Source organism: Muntiacus reevesi, chromosome 9 (genome assembly GCF_963930625.1).
Source record: "Muntiacus reevesi chromosome 9, mMunRee1.1, whole genome shotgun sequence".
In the NCBI taxonomy this organism is placed as follows: domain Eukaryota; kingdom Metazoa; phylum Chordata; class Mammalia; order Artiodactyla; family Cervidae; genus Muntiacus; species Muntiacus reevesi.
Window position 1 is genome coordinate 5,317,339 of NC_089257.1, and position 27,552 is coordinate 5,344,890.

Consider the following 27,552-nt stretch of genomic DNA (forward strand, 5'->3'; position numbering starts at 1 on the left):
ATCAGGAGTGAGATGGTGGGAAGTTTCAGTCTCAGGTGATGACCTGGGGGGATGGTGTGTGTGTGGGGGGATGTAGGAATAATCACGGCTGATCTGTGTGGTGCTGGAGAAGACTCTTGAGAGTCCCTTGGACTGCAAGGAAATCCAACCAGTCCTTCCTAAAGGAAATCAGTCCTGAATATTCATTGGAAGGACTGATGCTGAAGCTGAAACTCCAATACATTGGCCACCTGATGCGAAGAACTGACTCATCGGACAAGACCCTGATGCTAGGGGAGATTGAAGACAGGAGAAGGGGACGACAGAGGATGAGATGGTTGGATGGCACCACGGACTCAATGGACATGAGTTTGAGTAAACTCTGGGAGTTAGTGATGGACAGGGAGGCCTGGCGTGCTGCGGTCCATGGGGTCGCAAAGAGTTGGACACAACTGCGTGACTGAACTGAACTGAATTGAAAAATATAGTATAAAAAGAAATGGTTAACTTCTAAACTGGGAAATGTAGAGATTTTTAAAAAATTTTCTCTGATAACCCTGTGGCCAGTATTTAAAGCATTTTAAAATAAACTCATCACACTACTTTCTTCAGTAATAATTTTCTCAATGCTGCAACCACATCCTTGTTCCGAAGGCTGTATATCATGGGATTGAACATAGGAGTCACTATGGTGTAGAAGAGAGAGAGCAGTCTGTCTGTTCCTGCAGAGTGTCTGGATTTGGGCCTTAAGTAGGCAATGGTAGCAGATCCAAAGAATAAAAGCACAACCAACAGGTGAGACGAACAGGTGGAGAAGGCTTTGGCTCGCCCTCTGGCTGTTGGCAGCCTCAGAATGGTGCAGATGATTTTGATATAAGAGGCAAGGATCAACATAAAAGGTACGCCAACAAACAACAGAGCTACTGCATAGACTGCCAGCTCTTGCACAGAAGTGTCCCCGCAGGCCAGCTTCAGAATGGGGGGCACGTCACAGAAGAAGTGGTTAATCTGGATCGAGTGGCAGAAACGCAGAGTGAAGATCCAGCACGTTTGCCCTGTCTGCACTGGGATTCCACTGGCCCAGGAGCCCACAGCCAGCTGGAGGCACGTCTTTGGGGTCATGAGCAGGGGACAGTGCAGGGGGTCGCAGACGGCCACACAGCGGTCACAGGCCATCACCGCCAGGAGGAAGCACTCAGCAGCTGCCAGTACCAGGAAGAAGCCCATTTGGGCAGCACAGGCCAGCAGAGAAATGCTCCCGTCCTGGGTCCAGAGGTTCATCAGGACCCTAGGGAGAGTGACGGACACGTAACAGATTTCCAAGGAGGAAAAATTTGCCAGGAAAAAATACATGGGTTTCTGCAGAGCTGGGTCAAGCCAAGTTATTATTATTAAGAGGCCATTTCCAATTAAAATAATGATGTAAGTGATGGTGAACACCCCAAATAATAACCCTTGTAGGTCTGGAAGATCAGAAAACCCCAGTAGTGCAAACTGGATGACTGTGGAGATGTTGTCGTTTGCTTCCATCTCTTCATATTTCATCTGTGGGAATGATTCAATCAGAGGCACTGTCATTTCATTTTTATTGACTCTTCCTTTTTGTGTATAAACTAGACTATATGTGTTCTTATTTTTCATTTCCCTATAAAAACCAAACTTATAATGCCAGGTGCTCTAAAAGTACAGAGAAGTATACCTTTTTTTGTTTTTCATTTATTTTTATTAGTTGGAGGCTAATTACTTAACAATATTGTAGTGGTTTTTGCCATACATTGACATTAATCAGCCATGGATTTACATGTGTTCCCCATCCCGATCCCCCCTCACGCCTCCCTACATTTATTTATCATTAAATCTATCTGAAAGAAAAAACTTCAGTCTCTGTTTTCTCTACCATATATTATTTATTGCTTAGATTCTGAAGATGTGTGATTGCAATTTTGCTATTCATCTGAACATTTAGAAATTCAAATTGAAAATTATGTTCAGTTGTAACAATGATTTCATGTTTTCAACTGACATGCTATTTTCACCTCCCTATTCTGTTTTCCATTATCATCAACTCAAAATTAATATTATTGTTCCTGTAAATATTTTGTAAGCCACTTAAAATTGTTTTGGGGATAAAGGTAGTTAATTTTTAAAATGATGATCTTCCATTGGTATTTCAAAATCTTGTTTGTCTTTGACATTACACATATTTAGCTCTTTTAACATAAAACCAAATTAATGAGCTGACTGTTGAGTATTATGGGATATGATTTATCTTTTAAAAGAGTGTACTTCAATGTAACATCTATGAAAGCAACAGTCATAGATTTTTTTTTAGTATCTAATTTCTCTTTTTATTCATGTATTTATTTTAGTTTGGCCATATGGCATGTAGGATCCTAGTTCCCAGACTAGGGATCAGATCTGGACCCTTGCAGTGGAATCAGGGAGCCTTAACCACTGGACCACCAGGGAAGTTCCAGTAGTCATAATTTTTAATTCAGATTTTCCAACTTGAAGAAAGAATCATTAAGCTGATCTTTCTGTCCAGGAACACCCAAGAGAGAAGAAGTAGGTACATCTGGCACTTATGTTCCAGCTAGGGGTTCTAACTAGAATGCTCAACTCTCACACACTTACTGCATGAAAGAAACATCAGCCATAGTTCATCTCTGAGATCTTCCTAAATTATTCACATCCTTGATAATTGCTGTTGTTCTGCTGGCCCCATTTAATTCATTAATTCTTGTGGGTTTTTTTTTTTTTTTTTTTTTGTGTGTGTGTATATGTTTGTTTATGTGAATGTGAATATGTTGAGTTGAGATTGCCCATCTTTGTTAAGCACTTGTCCTTTGCTATAGCTAGATCTTAAGCTTCTTGTGATATTCATACATCTTTCTATGGAGTATATAGTATATTTTCTCAAAAGTAATTCCTTAATTTATTGAATAAATTAAAACGAATCAACTTGATTGTTTCTTTACAACAGTCCCAAGATGTAAGTGAGGATTTCTATGCAAAATTCAGAACAAGCTCCTGTACCCTCCTGTTTTATTTACTTTTTTAATTCAGTGTAGACTGTAGTACTTGTATACTGATTAAAATTGCTTGTTGAAAGAATCACCAATCTTTTTAGACCAGTACAGTTCAAGCGTACCTTTTATAGAGTGTGTGTGTATCTAGAAATTTTACTCTTTTCACCCACTCTTGTAGAAGTTACAAATTACATCATTGTTTTCAGTATATCATGCATAACTTTCATGGTATGTCTTAACTAATTTGAAAGTTCACAAAGACAAAGCCACTGCAAAGAAGAGACAAACCTATATCCGTATTCTAACAGTTTTAAGTGAGGACGAGGGTCAACATTTCAGCTACAGAAGTGTAGACACACATGTGGGGCAGAAGGAGCAGTCCATCCAGAACTTGAGCATCCCAAGGAATTCCTTCTCCCTTGGGACGGGGAGCCTGGTGGGCTGTGTCTTTGGGGTCGCACAGAGTCAGACATGACTGACACGACTTAGCAGCTGCAGCAGCAGCAGCAGGAGAAGAAAAGCTAAATAGGACTCTGTTTTATCATCTGCAATATTTCAGACTACTTATATGTATTTATATTTTACATATAATATATATTAAGGATCAAAAGCTACTTAAACTTAACTCATTATTATAGAATTTTCTCAATGAAAATGTGATTTTAAGAAACATGAAAATGCTTTAGCTGAGTCTTTAAAATGATCAGAAAAGGGGGTCTGACGGGTGACATTATTAAGATATGACTTTATGTGTATAAGACTGTGAAACAGTGCCTATTTTTTTCACTACCTTATCCTGACACCTTTATCCACGTTTATTCACCCGTTTAATTCAATGTAGAGTGTAATACCTGGATACTGATTAAAACTGCTTGTTGAATGAGCTCTCAGTCTTTTCAGTCCAGTATGCACCATGCCCTACATTGATGAGTTAACCTCTGCCTTCAGAAACTACTGTCAGTCATTTTTGTTTGTTTGTTTGTTAATTTTATTGTATCTTCTTTTGATAAAAGGTCTTCTCTCATTTTTTGGACTTCTATCTAAATTATTCCTTTCTGTTCAAGTAGGATAGTACATTCGAATATCCCTAGGTCAAGAAGATTTCCTGGAGAAGGGAATGGCTACCCACCCCAGTATTCATGCCTGGAGAATTCCATAAACAGAGTAGCCTGGTGGGTTACGGTCTATGGGGTCGCAAAGAATCGGACATAACTGAGTGACTAACACTTTCACTTTTTCACACAGGGTAGAACATTTGAAAATCATACTGAAACTCAGGTTCAAAAAACAGCCAAAGAAGTCAAAAAACAGAACTCGCAATCAAAAATACAGTGTTCTTAATTTACTGAAATCTTTTTTACTCTTAACTTTGCTTTTCTGTGTCAAATAGAGCAAGATTTTATGAATCTTAAGTGGAATTATCAATGTAAAATCATATTTAAATTAAGAAATATTAAAGTTATTCAAATCCTACCCAAGTTACACTTAGTTTTATAAACTCAATCTCATCAACATTTTTCTTCGCAAACCTCACAATGTTGGTTTCCAACTTCCAGGAACCTTTAGAGAGTACTACTGCCACACTCAGAAAGAAGAGTCGCTAAATTATTCAGCTTGTGTAGTTACTTTTGCTTTTATCCAAATAACTCATGTTTGCTTTTCTGGTCTTCCCACTGTGTGAGGATTATAATAAGCAAGTACATCATCTATCATTAAAATGTACGTGGTGCTATTGAAAGCAGGTTTGTAAAATCAAATTGAAGATAGGAAGTAAAAGTCTAAAATTGGTGACTCCAGAAGTCTAATTCCTTTCGTGCTGCAGTTCATGGGTTCACAAAGAGTCAGTCACAATGAGCAACTGAACTGAACTGAACTGAATTCCTTATTTGAAGTTTCTAAAGATTAAAATGAAAACATACCAAAATCTCTTTCGCATTGTCAGATTCAGTTACCATAAAAGTTATTTTTAACAAACAGTATTTTATGTTAATAGGATGCAAAATCCTTTTAATAAAGTTCATTTACTATCTTATTCCTTAGTTATATACAATTAATTTTAATGAGATATCCCCAGGTTTGATACATGCAAACTTCTTAAATACATACATAACACATAGCAATCACTTAATAATGGTTAGCATTTAAATGATTATGATAGTGATGCAGAGGTTGGTAAACTTTGGTATAGTGGCCCACTATATTATAAAGTACTTTTGTAATTTTTTATTTGATAATATAATAATGTGCATCAGAAAATTAAAAAGGCTATCTGAATCAGGGTTTTGAAATTAAACAAGAATAGCAACAAAAGTTTCCTTGCTAAATTTTCTGAAGTGAGGGTTTTTTGCCTGATGTTACATATAAATAGGTACATTTAAAACTAAATTCGACATTGGACAGAAATGAATCATGCTTACCTGTTTAGATTGAAGTTAAATACAATGCTTACCTTTATTAATTGAGCTATTGAGTTAAAAGCTGATAGAAACTGAATGTTTTGTGGTTTTCTTTTTTTTGGTAGTTAGGTAATTTTTGACATCATGTATTTGATACCAGGCTTAACCACCCTCTAAAATATCTGCTATCTTCATAACTAATAGTGCTCTTTAAATAGGAATTATTCTTACTCTTGGGATCAGTTTCTTCCCCAAGTTACTTTCTAATTGAACTAAACCTTTCTGCATGCCACTCAAGAAGTTTGGTACAACAACAAAACCATACCTGTCTATACCACGCATTCTCTAAATTCTCTGTCTCTCTTCCTGTATTTTACAATTACTAAGAAATATAAGCATTGTAAAGCAATGATTTATGATGATTGATATACTACTTTTATAAAATAAAGAAGGTCTAAAAAGATGTAAATATACACTGCCTTACAGGGAATTTTGCTTTTCTCTAAGTGTTCTGCAGTAAGAAATCCAGGACCGTCGGGGCAGTTGTGTCGTCTTCAATACGGACCTTCCATCTCTAGGTCCACATGAGTCAGGTAGTCCTCAGTGCCTCCCGGACGACAGGTGGATACAAAGGAATGCTCACTCACTCCTTTTTAGGTGTGCAAACTGGAAACAAAATCCTGAATTTCCAGGCATGATCCCTCATATCAGCATTAGTCACAATTTCACACTGAACTGGGAGAGAGGATGCAAATATTTCTAGCTGTGCTGCCATCTGTCCAGCCCAGACTCCCATTTCTATCAGCTGCCCTCACTTGTCACAAACTATAACTCCAAGAAGTTACTATATTGTCTCCCCAGCCAAGGATGCCCTCAAGTTAATTGTGGCAACTCTCAGTACAGAGACCATCAGGTAATAGAACAGTATTTTCTGTACTACGCCCTACAAACAAACTCACAGACACAAACTCACAAAATACAATGGAGAAAGATATTAGCTTTAACTATAGGAAGTGGGAATAGATTTATACTCTTATGAAGATTAATAAGACATAGTTTAGAAATTTGATGCTCATTCATTGAAAACTATTCAAGTGTTATATATGTACACACCAATTTTGAATTATATTATTTTGTAATTTGTTTTATTTTAATTCTAACAATTGAAATACATGCACAGCATAATCTCAGTTTTATTTTTATTTGCATTTTGATAATGACTAATGGCAGTGACTATCCTTTATGTGAGTATTGGGCTTCTGCTGTCCACTTTAGTAAAATATCTATTTAAGAGTTTTGTACATTTAGTGAACATTTAGATTACTTCCATGTCCTGGCTATTGTAAATAATGCTGCAATGAGCATTGGGGTGCATGTGTCTTTTTGAATTATGGTTTTCTCAGGGTATATGCCCAGTAGCGGGATTCTTGGGTCAATGGCAGTTCTATATTAGTTTCTTAAGGAACCTCCATACTGGTCTGCACAGTGGCTGTGTCAATTTAATTTCCCACCAACAGTGCAAGAGGGTTCCTTTTTCTTTATACCCTCTCTAGCATTTCTTGTTTGTAGATTGTTTGATGATGGCCAGAGAGCTAGTGGGAACCTGCTTTAAACCACAGGGAGCTCAACTCATTGCTCTGCGGTGACCTAGATGATGGGATGTCAGGGGTCAGAAGGAGGGGACATATGTATACATATAGCTAATCCACTTTATTATACTGTAGAAACTAGCACAATATTGAATACCAATGATATACCAATGAAGAAAAAAAACTCATACATCTGATGTTAGATTGCTTCTTTTCTTCCTGTTGGCTTTGAGAGTTATTTGCATAATCTTTCTATATATTTCCTATTTGATATATGCAACTTTCAAATGTTTTCCCTTTTAGCTTGTATTTTCTATTTGGGCTTCCCTAATAGTTCAGTTGGTAAAGATTCCGCCTGCAATGCAGGAGACCTCAGTTTCCTTCCTGGGTCAGGAAGACTCCTGGAGAAGGGATAGGCTACCCACTTCAATATTCTTTGACTACCTTTGTGGCTCAGCTGGTTAAGAATCTCCCTGGAGTGTGGGAGACCTGAGTTCAATCCCTGGGTTGGGAAGATTCCCTGGAGAAGGGAAACACTACCCACTCCAATATTCTGGCCTGGAGAATTCCATGGACTGTATAGTCCACGGGGTCACAAAGAGTAGGAAACAACGGAGGGACTTTGACCTTCACTTTATATTTTTGAAGGCAATTGGGACAACTTACTCTTCCTTTAGAGAGCTTTTATAAACATTTTGCTGACTTTATCTTGAAAAAAATTTAGATGTAGGAGCTTATTAGGACTGTATGAATATTCACAAAAAAAATACATTGAAAATAAGCACAGATCAGTACAGATACAGGTACTGTATCTCTTGAAATCATTTTTATCTTTGGGCTACTATTTCAAGTAATGATGAAGGAGTCATAGTTTTGTGAACCAAATTATAAGAAAATATGTAAAGTTTGCAGGTTTAACAATGCTTTTACATGTTAGAATTATACAACAACAACAAAATAGATTACAAAATGAAATACTACTTAAAATGTAAGATATTTGTCGAACAACTGCTTTCAGATCATCAAATATCTAGCTGTGGAATATCATAATTATGAAAGTCACACTTACAGACACATACAATACTTTTCTTTGAAATATCAGTAGGTCATTCCAGGGCCTTTCTTACTACTCTTCCCATTGACTTGTGAATATATTAAATTCTTGCAAGATGCTTATGAAATGTGTCTATATTCACATGTGTCTATATCCACAGAAGTTCAGACATGATATGAAGTTGGGTTAAATGCATTCACAGAAAAGAAAAGCACACTTCCCTTGGAACATCCAAAATGTCAATCATAACACACACATTAATGGTACTAAAACCTGATATTCAGTTCAGTTCAGCCACTCGGTTGTGTCTGACTCTTTGTGACTCTATGAACCGCAGCATGCCAGGCCTCCCTGTCCATCATCAACTCCTGGAGTCTACCCAAACTCGCGTCCATTGAGTTGGTGATGCCAATCAGTCATCTCATCCTCTGTTGTCCCTTCCCCTGCCTTCAATCTTTCCCAGCCTCAGGGTCTTTTCAAAAGAGTCAGCTCTTTGCATAACGTGGCCAAAGTATTGAAGATCAGCTTCAGCATCAGTCCTTCCAGTGAACAATCAGGACTGATCTTCTTTAGGATGGACTGGTTGGATTTCCTTGCAGTCCAAGGGACTCTCAAGAGTCTTCTCCAACACCACATTTCAAAAGCAAGAGTTCTTTGGTGCTCAGCTTTCTTTAGAGTCCAACTTTCACATGTATACATGACCACTGGAAAAACCGTAGCCTTGGATCTTTGTTGGCAAAGTATTGTCTCTGCTTTTTAATGTGCATTTTAATTTTTCATAACTTTTTCTACCAAGGAGTAAGTGTCTTTTAATTTCATGGCTACAATCACCATCTGCAGTGATTTTGGAGCCCCCCAAAATAATGTCAGCTACTGTTTCCACTGTTTCTCCATCTATTTACCATGAAGTGATGGGACTGGATGCCATGGTCTTAGTTTTCTGAATGTTGAGCTTTAAGCCAAATTTTTCACTCTCCTCTCTCACTTTCATCAAGAGGCTCTTTAGTTCTTCTTCACTTTCTACCATCAGGGTGGTGTCATCTGCATATCTGGAGTTATTGATATTTCTCCTGGCCATCTTGATTCCAGCTTGTGCTTCCTTCAGCCTAGCGTTTCTCATGATGTACTCTGCATATAAGTTAAATAAGCAGGGTGACAATATACAGCCTTGATGTACTGCTTTTCCTATTTGGAACCAGTCTGTTGTTCCATGGCCAGTTCTAACTGTGCTTCCTGACCTGTATACAGATTCTCAAGAGGCAGATCAGGTGGTCTGATATTCCCATCTCTTTCAGAATTTTCCCCAGTTTATTATTCAGCTGTTCAAAAGAGTAAAATGATTCCATTTGCAACAACATGGATGGTTCTAGAGACTATCATACTGAGTGTGGTCAGACATAGAAAGAGAAATATCATATTATATCATTTAATTGCATAATCTAAAAAAAAAAAAAAAGTGACATGTACACACTGCTGTATTTAAAATGGATGTCCACCAATGACCTGCCTATTGCATGGGGAGTGCTGCTCAATGTTATGTAACAATGTAAATGGGGAATTGTTTGAAGCAGAGAAGATACATAATGTGAACTTAGGGGACAGCACTATTTCTATGGTGTTGTGATTCTTGCTTTCCTAAATTTCAGAAACAAAACTAATATTGTTTTCTCCATCTAGATCGTCATCTTTGTCATCTTTATTATAATCATCATCCTAGATTACATTACAGACTATATATGAAAGTATATAAGCATATGAAACATTTAATTAGAAGGTATATATACATATAGATACTATGAATAAAATGCATAAGTAACTAAACCTGGTACACCATATTTACTCCCTAGATGGTAAAGCAAGCAAATGGACTGAGAAGAGAAACATAACTAGCTTCAAAACAGGAGCTAACATTGCCTTATACACATGTGCACAATTAAAACTAAAACAACAAAAGAGCATAATTGTCAAAAGAACTCCAGTGGACGTATTCTCCAAACGAGTTGCTGATTGTGCTTGTGTGTGTGTGTGTGTGTGTGCTCAGTCGTATCTGACTCTATGTCCGCCTAGACTGCAGCCCACCAGGCTCCTCTGTTCATGGAATTTTACAAGCAAGAAGACTGGAGTGAGTTGCTCTTTCCTATTGCAGGGGAACTTCCTAACCCAGGGATCTAACTCTTGTCTCTTGCATCTCCTGCATTGGCAGGCAGATTCTTTATCACCATGCCATCTGAATGTAATTGGGAGGATACCTGTTAATGATTCTATTGACAGATGCTCATTTTCCTGGTGAATATCAGTTCAAAGATTTAAATATTATTTCACTAAGAGAAGGTTAAAAATATAGAGGATTAGGCAAGGCACACCAATGTAAATGCAATTGTGGAAGCTTTGTGTAATTCTGAAAATAGCTTCTAACATTTTCTTCACATTTAAAGCATATATATTTTATTTTTAAAATATGAAATAGCATAGGGGTAGCTTGGAAGACAGTCATGAAAAGATGAAATAATTCAAAGCAGATTATTTTGGGGCCAAAGTTGCTACATAGAACACAGAAATATGTACAAAGTAAAGTGTTGAGACAAACGGGGAGATTCTTCTATAATGTGCAGTTAGGAAAAGTACTCAGTGTATGAAAAATTTTCTTTTGGTATGATGATTGAAATAATTCCTCATGAGGGTATAGTGGGCTAAATAAACATACTCCTAGTGACTATTGATTCTTTGAAGTCTCTAGATTTTGCCAGGCCTCTGACATAGGGCATGGTAACATGCAATCACTCATTCACTTGTTCAATTCCTCCTTCAAACAGTCATTATTTAACTGCTACTGGTCAGTTTCCATGCAATTGAATCAAAAGTGCCAAAAATGAAAGTGGAAAACTATAAGGAATCTTTCAGATTTTAAGGTATACTTAAGCCAAAAGTCTTAACAACTTGAATTCTCTTTTGTTTTCATAAAGTATGCAGCAAACATTACTCTTTATTCACAATAGAGGATTATTTAGGTATGAACTATTGAAGACCCCTTCACTAATTAACCTGCCAGGCTCCTCCATCTGTGGGGACTCTTCAGGCAAGAATACTGGAGTGGGTAGCCATTCCCTCCTCCCTGGATCTTCCCAACCCAGGGATCGAACCCAGGTCTCCTGCATTGCAGGCGAATGTTTTTACCGTCTGAGCCACCAGGGAAGCCAAAAAATATTTAAGCACAGTCAATGGTGGATTACTTTAAACTATCTAAAGTATCTTATTGTTATGCCCGATGTCCGAATCCCCGAGCGGGAAGAGAGAAGGCTTCCAAGACAATGCAACTCGCAAAAAGGGAAGTTTATTACTGACTCGAGCCAGGGCCCTCTGCCGCAACCAACCCAGTGGTGCGGGACAGAGAAGCCAGAGCCCAAGCTGTTATACAAATTTATAGGGTGAGCACACACCGTTGGTTGTTGGTTTAAGCGGATTGGTTACAAGTTTGCAAAGCAATTTCATTGGTCAAAACTTTTGCGCGGGTGGGACTTTTCTGGGGGTTTCTGCCCCGTTCCTAATTTCCTAATTGGCAAACAGCGGTCAGTATCAAGTGAAAGCTAATTGGTCCTAATTGGCAAACAGTGGTCAGTGTTAAGCGGAAGCTAATTGGTTGTATCCAGGTGGCCTGATAATCTTACCAGGTAGGAAGGCCTACTCCTAATCTAAGCTGCGTTACTTCTGCTCGCCTCACATTCCCCCCATCTGTTGTTCAAGTAGAGGAATCTTCCTCTTTTCCATCTTGGGCCACTGACACTATAAGTGGACCCAGGAGGGTGGAAATTAAGGTAGTCAGCCAGGGGGAGTGTTGAAACCAAGACTCAAACCATCTGCTGGGCTTCCCATTCTCTCTTTTGTTGCGCCAGTCCCTTTCTCACTTTTATCATAGATTCTCTTACCACTCTTGTATGGTCTACAAAGAAACCTCGCAGACCCTACCATGTTGGACAAAAATCAACTCTAACCCTCTCTCATTCTGCAAGACCACCTCAGACAAGGAAGTCAAAGACTTCTCTAAGTGACTGATTGCATCTACAGCGGCTCGTAGGGAGGAAAGCCCTTGGCCTTGCAGAGATAGTGAAGCTTGGTTAAATTGCCCCCGTATCTGAGGTACTTGGCCCTGGGGATTGCGCCACACTCGGGGCTACCAAATCTCTGTTTCCTATGTCCCATTCCCAGGGCCCATTACAAGAGGTTACACAGCTCCAGCTCATGCAATAATAGCTTTCCATGCCACCACAGATTTTCCAGTTATTTCTTACATTGCCCGGGTACGCGAAGAACCCCTCTTGGCTGAGTTTTCTCCCAGTCCCCACGGCTCCCCATGGCCCGAATTGTGGGTATTTCCCTCAGGGTCCTTCCCCGGGGAAGATTCCCCTTAGGTCAAAGTAAAGGTCTGGCCACCAGGTGTTCGAAGGGTGGATTCCTGAGGTCTCGTTGAGCAGCTCATGAGTCTACCCGTCGCTGATCAGCAGGAGAATTAGGAGACCTCCCAGCTGACGAGTTTCAGTTTCAAAGTATTTGACGGGTGAGGACTCGCCTTCCATTCCGCTCGCGCTTTTTCCTGTTCTTCCGGTGTGGCTTGCCGCACGTGATTGCAGTGAACCCAGGGTCCAATCCCGTTGACCTTGACAGCAGTAGGAGTGGTAAGAACAACATAAGGGCCTTTCCCTCTAGGTTCTAATACACACAGGAGGGGGTCTTCCATACAGAATCTCAAAAGGGGTAAGATTCAGCTTATAAGGGGTGTTACGTACCTGAAAGAGCGCGAAGGGAAGGAGGGTCACCCAGTCCGCGCCAGTCTCTATTGCCAACTTTGTCAAAGTTTCTTTTAGGGTCCGATTCATTCTCTCAACCTGTCCTGAGCTCTGGGGATTATATTCACAATGTCATTTCATCCCCAGAGCTTGGGCCAGCCCTTGTACAATCTGACTCACAAAGGCAGGTCCGTTATCAGAGCCCATAGTCACCGGCAGCCCATACCTAGGCACTATCTCCTCTAAGATCTTTTTAGCAACCACTGTTGCTGTCTCTCCCTTAACGGGGAAGGCTTTTACCCATCCCGAGAAGGTATCTACCAGAACCAACAGATAGCGATACCCGTACTTGCCAGGCCATCCGTCAGTGAAATCTATCTCCCAGTGTTGCCCTGGCTCTTCCCCTTGGTACCTCATTCCCGTGTGCTGCTTTTTCCCTGTCCTCATCAGCTGGCATGCTTTGCAAGCCTGGATTATCTCTTGTCCAGTTGCATTTTCCTCAAACACTGATCAACACGCAGATTCAGTCCATATTTGCTTTCATTTATCTACTGAGTGTACCCAAGCTGCTTCTTCAGAGACTCTGGCATCTCAGGGGGAGGAGGGCGAGGGAGCCTGAAGTAGACCTTCACAGAATCATAGATAAACCACTGCAGTGCAGTCAGAGTGCCAATCATGATGATGCGGGCAAAGAGTCCCTTCCATACACCTCTAAATCCAAGTCTCTTGAGGACCTGAGAGGCACTGACACCCTTCTCTTTATTCAACACAGACACCACGGAATCGGCAGGGTGGGAAACAATGGCACAGAAGACTCCAGCTATGTAACCTGCCACAAATATGACAACCAGCTGCTCTGGTTTTGAACATTCACTTCAGGCTTAGGAACCACAAACCTGTACAATGCTTCAACAGTACGTTCAAAGCAGGCAAACTTCATCATGGTGTATGGTATCTGTCTCATCCAAAGAGGAGCAACCCCCTTGTAGAACACCTTTAAGCCTTCTTCCTTATATATTTTGGGAGCTGCATCCCTCAGAGTGTTAGCATAACCTGGTTGGGTTTGAATTCGAACCTTAGCAGCTTCCATAGGAGCCAGAGCAATGTCAGCAAAGAATTTAGCACTGGCAGAGGCAGGCAAATACAGTGATGTGTGCCACAGATAGGCATTCTCCTCACCAAGCATGTTGCTGTACAAAACCTTGAAGACTTCATAAAAGCCAAACTTGCAGAGCCCCTGCAGGGAGTGGCCAATGAAGGTCGGGGCCCATCCTTTGGCCAAACCACGGAAACCACCCTTTTGAGTGTAACTGAAAATCCATTAAAATGCCCTTGAAATGCATATGGCATTTCACTAAATCCAGAGGAACAACAGCAGTGTGTGTCAGACCACAACTAAAGACCCCACCAAAGCCACACAGTGCATAAAACTTCACGGAGCCATATTCACAACTGTACTCTTCTACTGTGGCAGCTCCAGCTTTCCTTTGCCCATCTTTTACATAGCTGCTCCCATCAGTGAACCATACTAGCTCACTGTTGTCTAGGGGTACATCAGTTATGTCTTTTCATGCCTCCAGGGCCTCAGCCAGTATTAAGAGGTCCCCAGTGGCACGGCTGCATGCCTCCTTGGTGGTTCCAGCCAACATAAGGTCATCTACATATTGTAGCAGAATGACCTCTTGGTGGCAAGTCTGATATTCGTAGAGGTCCTCACTCAGAGCCTCATTAAACAAGGTAGGGGAGTTCTTGAACCCCTGTGGGAGGCAGGTCCAAGTTAATTGTATTACTGGCTGGCCTTCCCCCTCGGTCCACTCAAAGGCAAATATCTCCTGGCTCTGGGCCGCCAGGGGTAGGCTGAAAAAGGCATCTTTCAAGTCCAACACAGTGTACCAAGTGTACTCAGGCAGCAAACTGCTCAGGAGGGTATACGGGTTAGAGACAGTTGTGTGTATGTCATTCACCCATTTGTTGACTTCTCACAGGTAATCTGTCCCCCCTGGCTTCTTCACCAGCAGTAAGGGGGTGTTCCAAGGGGATTGACACCACTTGAGAATTCCGGCATCCATGAGACTTTGAATGTGGGGAGTGATCCTCTGCCGAGCTTCCTGGCTCATGGGGTACTGTCTCACCCTCACAGGAGTCGCCTAGGCCTTTAGCTTGATGATGACCAGATGTCTCTGTTTGGCAGGTCCCATCCTTGGCGTTTCAGCCCAGGCCAACGGGTATTTATTCATTCCTTAAGGCTAGGGATAAGACATGTATCGGCTGTCCAAGTCCATCCATGACTGTCATTCTCCCAGCTCTGTAGGCTTAACCGAAAAAAACCCAATGGCCTCTCCTTTCTTCCACAGAATCTTAGCATAATCAGTACTGCTATGACACAGGAATGGGATCTCATTTCTCTCCATTTCCTGCTTTAACCACTCTCTCCCCAAGAGTTCTCACCTGCCTCAGCCCCTCTCTAGAAGGGACAGATGTTTTCACAATATCATCAATAGCCCACCACTGATCAGCAAGGTAAAGTGCCACAGCTGTGAGTGAGTCCTCAGGTGCAAAAAGAGCAAGAACTTTCTGCGTCTGATCTCTACCATAGAGAGGTACAAAGCCTACATTTGACAGGCTAATAGGAAAACATTTCAGATTTTCATGGTCCCCACACCTCAGATCTAACATGTAATCTTCAGCAGAATTTTCCAGTTCCTCATGACTGCAATTATCCAACATATCCACAGGGAATGCCATCGGTCAAAATGAATCTGAGTATTAAATTTATTCAACAAGTCTCTTCCAAGTAGAGGGCCTGGGCATTCTGGTATCACCAAAAACGAATGGGACACCTGGTGGGTCCCCAGATCTACTTTTCGTTCTGTGGTCCAATAATATCTTTATGTTCCCGTGGCTCCTTGCACCAAGCTGGTTTTCTTAGACATTGGTCCCGGTTTTTTATTTAAAACAGAGTGTTGGGCACCAGTATCTACCATGAAGCCAACGGGTTTCCCCTCCACATGTATGGTTACCCAGGACTCGGGGAGGGGTGCCGAGTCTTGACTCCCCCAGTCATTGTCTTCCCCCGCATATAGAACTCGAGTTCTAGGGGAGATTCTCTATCTCTGGGTCGTTCCTCTCCTCGGATCCCTCTTAGGGCACTCGTTTTTCCAGTGCCCCTGTTCTTTGCAGTAGGCGCACTGATCTTTCTTTAGGGCCTGCCTTTCTGGTTTCTCTTTTTCTCTCGTCCAGGGGTCTCAATGTTCCCTCAACTCTGTTCTTGCCTTTATCCCACAAAAAAGAATCTGGGCTAGCTCCCTCTGGTTCTTCCAGTTTTCCCTTTCTCTGTGTTCTCTATCTTCCTTCCTTCCTGATCCTCTCAGCTAATTCCCTTTCCTCCCGTCAAATTTGTTCTTCCCTTCCTTCTGGGGTCTCCCTATTATTAAATACCTTTTCAGCTGCTTTCAGTAAATCTTGTATCATCTGTTCTCCCAATCCCTCTATCTTTTGTAATTTCCTCCTGATTTACAAACGCTAACAGGACTGCAGCGCGTGACTCCTCAGCCTGGGGGTCCATAGGTGTATGTTGCCTGAAAGCTTCCATCAGCCTCTCTTGGAAGGCTGCCGGGCTCTCAGTAGGCTCTTGCCTTACTAAATTTACCTTTGCCAAATTTGTCAGCTTTCTTGCTGCAGCCCGCAGGCCAGTCATCAGAGTCTAGCGGTACACTCGGAGATGCTCCCTACCGTCCACTCGCTCAAAATCCCAGTTAGGCCGCAACAGAGGAAACCCCTCGTCCATGAGATGAGGCTGGACGGTTGGCCTCCTGTCTGCCCCGGGACCCGTTTCCGCGCTTCAGCCAGAATTCACTCCTGTTCTTCTGTGGTGAAGAGCACCTGCAACAGCTGCTGACAATCGTAGTGAAAGGAGAGTTTCACCCGATCGGGCTCTAGTTACTGAGGCTCACTTATTGTACGGCCTTCAGAGTCCGCCAGAGTGTAGCCCTGGCCTGGACTCATCGATTGCCGACACAACCATTCACCTGTTCACTGAAACTCCTGAAAAGAGTAGGAACGAGACCAGAGACAATGCCGGCACACACACAAACACGGAGAGCCGAAGACAAACACACGGACAGACAAACGTCGGCCGACAACACAGCGCTGGGTTTTCAGGCCCCCTGAGTTTTCTCACCAGACTCAGGAGCAGGAGAGGAACTCTCCTTCCCACAGAGCCAGCTGCCTTCCAGCGCGCTCGCGGGCCTCGGTCTTACGCCGGCTGGAACATTTAATCCATTCCCCCCTTTATAGAAAGCTTTCTTCTGTGCCAGATACCTTCCTGCTTCACAGTAGGGCCTCAGATTTACACTGAACTTTCCTGTCCTGCCTGAGAAAATGCCGGCACACACACAAACACGGAGAGCCAAAGACAAACACACGGACAGACAAACGTCGGCTGACAACACAGCGCTGGGTTTTTGGGCCCCCTGAGTTTTCCTGAGCACCGGTGCTATTATCTATCCTTCCCCTCTGTCCTGGAAGTGTTCTCTTCCCCCGGTCAAGGGATCCCGGACGAGCCCCCAAATGTTATACCCGATGTCCGAATCCCCAAGCGGGAAGAGAGAAGGCTTCCAAAACAATGCAACTCGCAAAAAGGAAAGTTTATTACTGACTCGAGCCAGGGTCTCTGCCGCAACCAACGCATTGGTGCGGGTCAGAGAGCCCCAAGCCCAAGCTGTTACACAAATTTATAGGGTGAGCACATGCCGTTGGTTGTTGGTTTATGCGGATTGGTTACAAGTTGCAAAGCAATTTCATTGGTCAAAACTTTCGCGCGGGCAGGACTTTCCTGGGGGTTTCTGCCCCATTCCTAATTTCCTAATTGGCAAACAGCAGTCAGTATTAAGTGAAAGCTAATTGGTCCTAATTGGCAAACAGTGGTCAGTGTTAAGTGAAAGCTAATTGGTTGTATCCAGGTGGCCTGATAATCTTACCAAGTAGGAAGGCCTACTCTAATCTAAGCTGCGTTACTTCTGTTCGCCTCACACTTATAAGCTAGAAATGGTTAAGTTTTTAAGGGGAAAATATTCAAAACCATTCTCTGATAACTCTGTGGTAAACATTTAAAACATTTATAAGTATACTCACGACACTATACTTTTATTGTTTTCAGTCATTCAGTGAAGTCCAACTCTTTGTAACCCCATGGACTGCAGCATGCCAGGCTTCCCTGTCCTTCACTGTCTCCTAGAGTTTGCTCAAGCTGTTGTCCATTGAGTCAGTGATGCCATTGCACTATCTCCTCCTGCCTTCAATCTATATTTTAAGTGACAATTGTCTCAATGCTGCAATCACATCCTTTTTCTGAAGGCTGTATATCATGGGATTTAACACCGGAGTCACTATGGTGTCGAACAAGGAGAGCAGTCTGTCACTTCCTGCAGTGTGAATGGATTTGGGCCTTAAGTAGGTAATGGCAGCAGATACAAAGAATAAAAGCACAGCCAACAGGTGAGAAGAACACGTGGAGAAGGCTTTGTCTCTTCTGGCTGTTGGCAACCTCAGAATGGTGCAGATGATTTTACTGTAAGAGGCAAGTATTAACATAAAAGGCACTGCAGCAACCAGCAGAACTGCTACATAGACTGCCAGCTCTTGCACAGAAGTGTCCCCGCAGGCCAGCTTCAGAATGGGGGGCACGTCACAGAAGAAGTGGTTAATCTGGTTCGAATGACAGAAACAGAGTGAAGATCCAGCACGATTGCCCTATCCGCACTGGAATACCACTGGCCCAGGAGCCCACAGCCAGCTGGAGGCACGTCTTTGGGGTCATGACCAGGGGAGAGTGCAGGGGGTCACAGATGGCCACACAGCAGTCACAGGCCATCACCGCCAGGAGGAAGCACTCAGTGGTTCTGAGGATAAGGAAGAAGCACATTTGGGCAGCATGGGCCAGCACTGAAATGCCCCCATCCTGAGTCCAAAGTTTCACCAGGATCCCAGGGAGAGTGACGGATGTGTAACAGATTTCCAAGGAGGAAAAATTTGCCAGAGAAAAACACATGGGTTTTTGTAGTGCAGGGTCAAGGCAAGTTATTATTATTAAGAGGCTATTTCCACCTAAGATAATGATGTAAATGATGGAGAACATCCCAAATAGTAACCCTTGGAAGTTTGGAAGGTCCAGAAAACCCCAGGAGAACAAATTGTATAGCTGTGGATACGTTGTCTTCTGCTTCCATCTCTTCATATTTCCTCTGTGGGAATGACTCAATCAAAAGTAACATTATTTCACGTTTTGACTTTTGTTTCCTTATGTATAAACAGGATTCTATGTCCTCTTGTTTTTCCAATTCCCTAAAGAAACAAAACCTATTACTAATAAGACCTGTGAAAATGTAGTGAAATATATTTTTCATTAATGTTAAATATATTTTTAAGAAAATATATCTCTAATTGTCTTGAAGAGATCTCTAGTCTTTCCCATTCTGTTGTTTCCCTCTATTTCTTTGCATTGGTCTCTGAGGAAGGCTTTCTTATCTCTCCTTGCTATTCTTTGGAACTCTGCATTCAAATGAGTATATCTTTCCTTTTATCTTTTGCTTTTGGCTTCTCTTCTTTTCACAGCTATTTGTAAGGCCTCTTCAGACAGCCATTTTGCTTTTTTGCATTTCTTTTTCTTGGGGATGGTCTTGATCCCTGTCTCCTATATAATGCCATGAACCTCCGTCCGTAGTTCATCAGGCACTCTGTCTATCAGATCTAGTCTCTTAAACCTAATTCTTACTTCCACTGTAGAGTCATAAGGGATTTGATTTAGGTCATACCTGAATGGTCTAGTGGTTTTCCCTACTTTCTTTTATTTAAGTCTGAATTTGGCAATAAGGAGTTCATGATCTGAGCCACGGTCAGCTCCCGGTCTTGTTTTTGCTGACTATATAGAGCTTCTCCATCTTTGGCTGCAAAAAATATAATCAATCTGATTTCGGTGCCGACCATCTGATGATGTCCATGTGTAGAGTCTTCTCTTGTGTTGTTGAAAGAGGGTGTTTGCTATGACCAGTGCGCTCTCTTGGAAGAACTCTATAAGCCTTTGCCCTGCTTCATTCTGTACTTCAAGGCCAAATTTGCCTGTTACTCCAGGTGTTTCTTGACTTCCTACTTTTGCATTCCAGTCCCCTATAATGAAAAGAACATCTTTTTTTGGATGTTAGTTCTAGAAGGTTTTGTAGTTCTTCATAGAACCATTCAACTTCAGCGTCTTCAGCATTACTGGTTGGGGCATAGGCTTGAATTACCGTGATATTGAATTGTTTGCCTTGAAAATGAACAGAGATAATTATGTTGTTTTTGAGATTGCATCCAAGTACTTCATTTTGAGCTCTTTTGTTGACTATGATGGCTACTCCATTTCTTCTAGGTATTCAGTGGTTTGCTAATGTTTACATATACTTTCAGTATGGAAATCCAATATATGAGGCAGTTATTAATTGATTCTCTGTTTTGTCAAGTATGTTGGCTCTCACAGAATAATGACCCTCAAAGACACATTTTATAAAGAAGGCTGAGTGCCAAAGAATTGATGCTTTTAAACTGTGGTGTTGGAGAAGACTCTTGAGAGTACCATGGACTGCAAGAAGATCAAACCAGTCAATACTAAAGGAAATCAATCCTGAATATTCACTGGAGGGACTGATGCTGAAGCTAAACCTCCAATACTTTGACCGCTGATGCGAAGAGCCGACTCTTTAGAAAAGACCCTGATGCTGGGAAAGACTGAAGGCAGGAGGACAAGGGGACGACAGAGTTCAAGATGGTTGGGTAGCATCACCAATTCTATGGACATGAGCTTGAGCAAGCTCTGGGAGATGGTGAAGGACAGGGAGGCCTGGCGTGCTGTAGTCCGTGGTCTCACAAAGAGTCGGACAGGACTGAGCGACTGAATAGCAACAACAACATGCCTATATATGACAACCTTGTGTGTGCATGCTAAGTCACTTCAGCGGTGTCTGCTTGCACCACCCTATGGGCTGTCGATAGCCAGGCTCCTCTATCCAGGGGATTCTCCTGGCAGGAATCCTGGAGTGGGTTGCCATGCCCTTCTCCAAGCTATCGTGCCAATCCAGGGATCAAACCCACGTCTCCTGCAGCTCCTGCACTTCAGTCTGATTTTTTTTACCACTGAGACACTGAGGAAGGGCATATATGACAACTTTAATCATTCTAAACATAATTAGTTCAATGAATCCACCTAGAAAAGTTCACATCTGAGGTACTGCATGCACAGACACAAATTCTTTTTATCTATGTATCTATCATCTATCCAAATGCTTTAAACACGAAATATAAATGTACATATATAAATATGTATATCTTTTGTGTGTAAAGCTTATTATGGAAAAGCTCAATCATCTTCCTTTTTGAAATTTCAACATCATCTCTCTAAAATTTGTTTCATAATTTATATATTTTTTTCAACTTTTCCCTTAGACTATATGTTCACCTGCTCTTTATCTTCCAATTCTATTATTCTATTTCCATATATATTCTCTGTACTAATTATATGATAGTGAAATAAGCTTACATGCTTTCATGTCACAGCTAAAGAAATAGTTTATCAATTTAAAGGTTACATATAGCAAAACAGTATTCCAAGAAACAATTATACATATGATACCTATATAAATATAAATATACAGATACCTTTAAAAAAAGGAAAGAAAGAGATGTCTACCATTATTCCCTGAACTTTCTTTTCCAGCAAAGAATCCATAGCTATTAATACAATCCAGATGCACAATGAAGACATATTCACTTTTCACTTTCCCCGAAACAGGCTATTAATCTTGAAAAGATTTTGCACATATTATTGACCTTCCCATTCTTTGTTGTCAGTTGACTTCAGTCCACAAAAGCAATATTATCCTAAAGTACACTCACACACACAGACAAGCATATATACCTACATAAATGAATATCTGTTTTCGTGTTTCTAAATAATAAAATTGTGTTTGCTTAGTTTCTCAGGATTTTAAGTGACTTGTTTTAGGAATAGTACAATGCAAAGTGGTAACAAAAGATTATGTTGCTAATAAAGATATTTGTAATTTACAAAGCATTGGTAGTATTTGCACACATTCATTGTATTTTAAAACAAGTAATACAGATACAGATTTTTGTCAAGCTATTACCACTGAATGTGGTAACTAGTTTAAATATGGTTTATTAGTTGCCAAGCCAAAGTGAAAATAATTTCTGAAGCTGTCCACTGACATTTTTAGCTTGTGAAACGTCAGTATCTACCCAAAAATGTCGTAATGCTTTAAGATATCACTTTTATTTGCTATTCTCTATAAAAAGAGAGAGATCCAATCACATCTTATTGACATATCAGTATTTTTAAATGCTGCCCCCCCCCATTAGATATCTCTTTTCTCTAAAAAAAGTCTTTTTTTTTTTTTTAATTAGGCAGGAGGGACAGAAAAAAGAGAGGATTTCTTAATTTCCTTCTCAATCTTCTCAACATATAATAGTTTCAGGATTTATCCAACTTCTGCCTAGAAATGTTCCTGGAATTCTGGTGTTGCTGTTATTACAGTTCTCTTTCTTTCTTTCTTTCTTTATTATTTTTTTTTTTTTAGTTGGAGGCTAATTACTTCACAACATTTCAGTGGGTTTTGTCATACATTGCTATGAATCAGCCATAGAGTTACAAGTATTCCCCATCCCGATCCCCCCTCCCACCTCCCTCTCCACCCGATTCCTCTGGGTCTTCCCAGTGCACTAGGCCCGAGCCCTTGTCTCACGCATCCCACCTGGGCTGGTGATCTCTTTCACCATAGATAATATACATGCTGTTCTTTAGAAACATCCCACCCTCACCTTCTCCCACAGAGTTCGAAAGTCTGTTCTGTACTTCTGTGTCTCTTTTTCTGTTTTGCATATAGGGTTATCGTTACCATCTTTCTAAATTCCATATATATGTGCTAGTATGCTGTAATGTTCTTTATCTTTCTGGCTTACTTCACTCTATATAATGGGCTCCAGTTTCATCCATCTCATTAGAACTGATTCAAATGAATTCTTTTTAATGGCTGAGTAATATTCCATGGTGTATATGTACCACAGCTTCCTTATCCATTCGTCTGCTGATGGGCATCTAGGTTTCTTCCATGTCTTGGCTATTATAAACAGTGCTGTGATGAACATTGGGGTGCACGTGTCTCTTTCAGATCTGGTTTCCTCGGTGTGTATGCCTAGAAGTGGGATTGCTGGGTCATATGGCAGTTCTATTTCCAGTTTTTTAAGAAATCTCCACACTGTTTTCCATAGTGGCTGTACTAGCTTGCATTCCCAACAACAGTGTAAGAGGGTTCCCTTTTCTCCACACCCTCTCCAGCATTTATTGCTTGTAGACTTTTGGATAGCAGCCATCCTGACTGGTGTGTAATGGTACCTCATTGTGGTTTTGATTTGCATTTCTCTAATAATGAGTGATGTTGAACATCTTTTCATGTGTTTGTTAGCCATCTGTATGTCTTCTTTGGAGAAATGTCTGTTTAGTTCTTTGGCCCATTTTTTGATTGGGTCATTTATTTCTCTGAAATTGAGCTTCAGGAGTTGCTTGTATATTTTTGAGATTAATCCTTGTCTGTTTCTTCATTTGCTATTACTTTCTCCCAATCTGAGGGCTGTCTTTTCACCTTACTTATAGTTTCCTTTGTAGTGCAGAAGCTTTTAAGTTTCATTAGGTCTCATTTGTTTAGTTTTGCTTTTATTTCCAATATTCTGGGAGGTGGGTCATAGAGGATCTTGCTGTGATTTATGTCGGAGAGTGTTTTGCCTATGTTCTCCTATAGGAGTTTTATAATTTCTGGTCTTACATTTAGATCTTTAATCCATTTTGAGTTTATTTTTGTGTATGGTGTTAGAAAGTGTTCTAGTTTCATTCTTTTACAAGTGGCTGACCAGTTTTCCTAGCACCACTTGTTAAAGAGGTTGTCTATTTTCCATTGTATATCCTTGCCTCTTTTGTCAATGATAAGGTGTCCATAGGCTCATGACTGGGCTCTCTATTCTGTTCCATCGATCTATATTTCTGTCTTTGTGCAAGTACCATACTGTCTTGATAACTGTGGCTTTGTAGTAGAGCCTTAAGTCAGGCAGGTTGATTCCTCCAGTTCCATTCTTCTTTCTCGAGATTACTTTGGCTATTCGAGGTTTTTTGTAGTTCCATAGAAATTGTGAATTTATTTGTTGTAGTTCTGTGAAAAATACCGTTGGTAGCTTGATAGGGATTGCATTGAATCTATAGACTGCTTTGGGTAGAATAGCCATTTTGACAATATTGATTCTTCCAATCCATGAACACGGTATGTTTCTCCATCTGTTTGTGTCCTCTTTGATTTCTTTCATCAGTGTTTTATAGTTTTCTATGTATAGGCCGTTTGTTTCTTTAGGAAGATATACTCCTCAGTATTTTATTCTTTTTGTTGCAATGGTGAATGGTATTGTTTCCTTAATTTCTCTTTCTGTTTTCTCATTGTTAGCGTATAGGAATGCAAGGGATTTCTGTGTGTTAATTTTATACCCTCAACTTTACTATATTCATTGATTAGCTCTAGTAATTTTCAGGAAGATTCTTTAGCGTTTTCTGTGCAGAGGATCATGTCATCTGCAAACAGCAAGAGTTTCACTTCTTCTTTTCCTATCTGGATTCCTTTTACTTCTTTTTCGGCTCTGATTGCTGTGGCCAAAACTTCCAAGACTATGTTGAATAGTAGTGGTGAGAGTGGGCACCCTTGTCTTGTTCCTGATTTCAGGGGAAATGCTTTCAGATTTTCACCATTGAGGGTGATGCTTGCTGTGGGTTTGTCATATACAGCTTTTATTATGTTGAGGTATGTTCCTTCTATTCCTGCTTTCTGGAGAGTTTTAATCATAAACGAGTGTTGAATTTTGTCAAAGACTTTCTCTGCCTCTATTGAGATAATCATATGGTTTTTATCTTCCAATTTGTTAATGTTGTGTATTACATTGGTTGATTTGCAGATATTAAAGAATCCTTGCAGTTCTCCTTCTTTTACCCTCCCCTGTATTCAATCATTTCCATTAGATTTCAGTAGGTTATGATAGCCGTATTATCTGTGAATCGTGGTGATGTATTTTTTACTTGGTTCTCAATAAGAGTCGGTTTTTTCTTCTTCACTTTATTATCAGAATTGGTCACATGTCACCTGGCTGTTTTCTCCCAGGGAGAAAGTGTTACTGCACCTCCCTATCCTATCCATGTGGAAGTAGCCAGCGCCACATAAATGTGCACAGAACTGGCATATATTTTTATGGGAACAAACTTTAAAAGTAACGGTTCAAGCTTCATCATGCTTTTTAACTTTGAATAATGGTGACTGGTCATATTCTGCAATGATCTGTTGCCTGTCTATATGAAGGATTATTATATATATATACATGGAATTTTGAAAAATATGTAACTACAGAAATAGCACACATGACTAATAATTGTGATTTCCTTGTCCAGAATGAATACCAATTGTGTTATTTTGATTACCTGAATAGCACAAGTTTATTGTAATAAACTGTACAATTTCAATAAAACAAAGGGAAACATAGAATGATTTACTTTGATTTCCATAATTAACAATAATGATTATTTTTGTATTGACCATTTTTAATATGTGTATGTATGTAAGGTTTAAGGTGTATAATACTTGTGCTTTTATAGCAGATACTTACTTTTACAAAAATTGAAATCCTTTCCCTTTTACCCTAACTTTCCTATCCCTACTATCATCTCTAGGAAAATATATTATATGACTTGTGAATATTCCCATCACTTTCTCCAAGCTCATCTTATTGTACATAAAGATTTCAATAATAACTTTTGTTTTATCAACTCAACAAATCTTATTATGGATTTAATGATATACACATAAATGATGACTAATAATTGCTAATATCATTGTACAATATCATTTATTAAACTACATTCCCAATGAGAGGTACTTTTCACTCTAAGAAATTATTTCTCTGTATAATAATTGCTAGGCCAAACTATACATAACAGTTTAATTAATGTGCATTACTAACTTAGTTTTAAAAATTTCCATGACAACTCTATGGAACTGAATAATATGCTTTCCAATAAGTGATATAACTGAGTCTGTATTACAAATGGGCCTCTTATAGCAGTTCTTTTCTATAGCTCTTACTACAAAAGAACATTTCACAATAAGGTTATAGAATTCCCGAGCTATTTTTTGCTATTGCTGATCCATACACTACAGTATAACTGGAGACAGAAAGGTTTCTCAGTGTTACAAGTAATTTTTATTTTGGTAATAACTACCATTTTATAGACAGATAAATTGAGTTTAGATAAATATCTGTTGAAAATTTGTAACACACATATAAGAAATCAAGTTCTGAAATACAAGTCACTTTTTGCATGAACTAAGGTGTTTACCTGGCCATTTTCTCAGGGCCATCATGACATCCTTGTTCCTCAGACTGTATATCACGGGGTTAAACACAGGCATCACGATCGTGTAGAAGAGAGAAAGCACTCTGTCAGTTCCCGTTGAGCCCTGCGTCTTGGGTCTTAAATATGTGGCAATGGCTGATCCGAAAAACAATGCCACGACCACAAGATGAGATGAGCAGGTGGAAAAGGCTTTGCCCCGACTCGTGGCTGAGGGCAACTTAAGGACTGTGGAGATGATTCTGCCGTAGGAGACGAGTATCAGCAGAAATGGAACCAAAACAAACAGCGCTGCAACTGTGAAGACCAACAGTTCATTCAGAAAAGTGACCCCACAGGCCAGCTTGAGTATGGGAGGGATGTCACAGAAGAAGTGGTTGATGAGGTTAGAACCACAGAAGGGCAGAGAGAAAATCTGGCATGTCTGTCCTATTTGGATTGGGATTCCACTGACCCAGGAGCCAGCCACTAGCTGGACACACACCTTGGGGTTCATAACTATAGGGTAGCGCAGAGGGCTACAAATGGCCACATAGCGATCACAGGCCATCACGGCCAGAAGGAAGCACTCGGTGGCCCCAAGTGTAAGGACGAAGCACATTTGTGTGGCATAAGCAACCAGAGAAATCGTTCTTCTTTGTGTCCCAAGACTTGTGAGCATTCTGGGGAGTGTAACAGACACATAGCAAATCTCCAAAAGGGAAAAGTTGCCAAGGAAAAAATACATGGGGGTCTGGAGACCAGGGTCTAGTTTTGTTATCAGAAATATGATGCCATTGCCCATCAAGATAATTATATAGATGAGTAAGAACAGTCCAAATAAAAGCTTCTGGAGATGAGGAACATCAGCAAAGTCCAGGAGAACGAATTCCGTCAATTTAGTGAGATTACCTTCTGGTGCTTTTTCTTGATGTTCCATCTGTGAAAAAGGGTAAATGTATTATCTGCTTTTTATTTTTACCACCAGGGATCAGTGCCTGTTTTATAAATTGTATCAGGGTATCCAGGTTGATTTTCATGATCAATGCAACTGCTTCTAATTTAAGAATTTTATTATTTATGCATTTCCCCTTTCTCAGTTTATAATCCATGTGTTAGCACCATACACTCTCCCTTGAAATATCTTTTAGGGCATTCTTTCCGAATACAGTCCAAAGTCAAAAAAGTTAAGAGTGTTAGTCGTTCAGTCGTGTCTGACTCTCTGATCCCAAGGACTGTAGCCCGCCAGGCCCCTCTGTCCA

At 40.5% G+C, this 27,552-nt stretch overlaps 2 protein-coding genes and 2 pseudogenes across 2 annotated transcripts; all 4 read right to left on the bottom strand.

Moving 5' to 3' along the window:
* Nucleotides 1–573: 573 nt before the first annotated feature.
* LOC136175370 (olfactory receptor 10AG1-like) lies at nt 574–1,533 on the bottom strand. Its single transcript, XM_065945694.1, has one exon. It carries the CDS (start codon nt 1,522–1,524, stop codon nt 574–576), a length of 951 nt encoding a protein of 316 aa, XP_065801766.1. The 5' UTR covers nt 1,525–1,533.
* Nucleotides 1,534–13,323: 11,790 nt separating this feature from the next.
* On the bottom strand, nt 13,324–14,014 carry LOC136175371 (solute carrier family 25 member 3 pseudogene; annotated as a pseudogene).
* A 4,115-nt stretch (nt 14,015–18,129) lies between these two features.
* Nucleotides 18,130–19,100, bottom strand: LOC136175372 (olfactory receptor 10AG1-like; annotated as a pseudogene).
* Nucleotides 19,101–26,267: 7,167 nt separating this feature from the next.
* Nucleotides 26,268–27,230, bottom strand: LOC136175373 (olfactory receptor 10AG1-like). The gene has a single exon (XM_065945695.1). The coding sequence runs from the start codon at nt 27,228–27,230 to the stop codon at nt 26,268–26,270; it is 963 nt and encodes a 320-aa protein (XP_065801767.1).
* Nucleotides 27,231–27,552: the final 322 nt, after the last annotated feature.

What these genes read in the sequence shown, in the direction of transcription:
- LOC136175373 (XM_065945695.1), bottom strand. Translation starts at nt 27,230, where the DNA reads ATGGAACATCAAGAAAAAGCACCAGAAGGTAATCTCACTAAATTGACG.
- LOC136175370 (XM_065945694.1), bottom strand. Translation starts at nt 1,524, where the DNA reads ATGAAATATGAAGAGATGGAAGCAAACGACAACATCTCCACAGTCATC.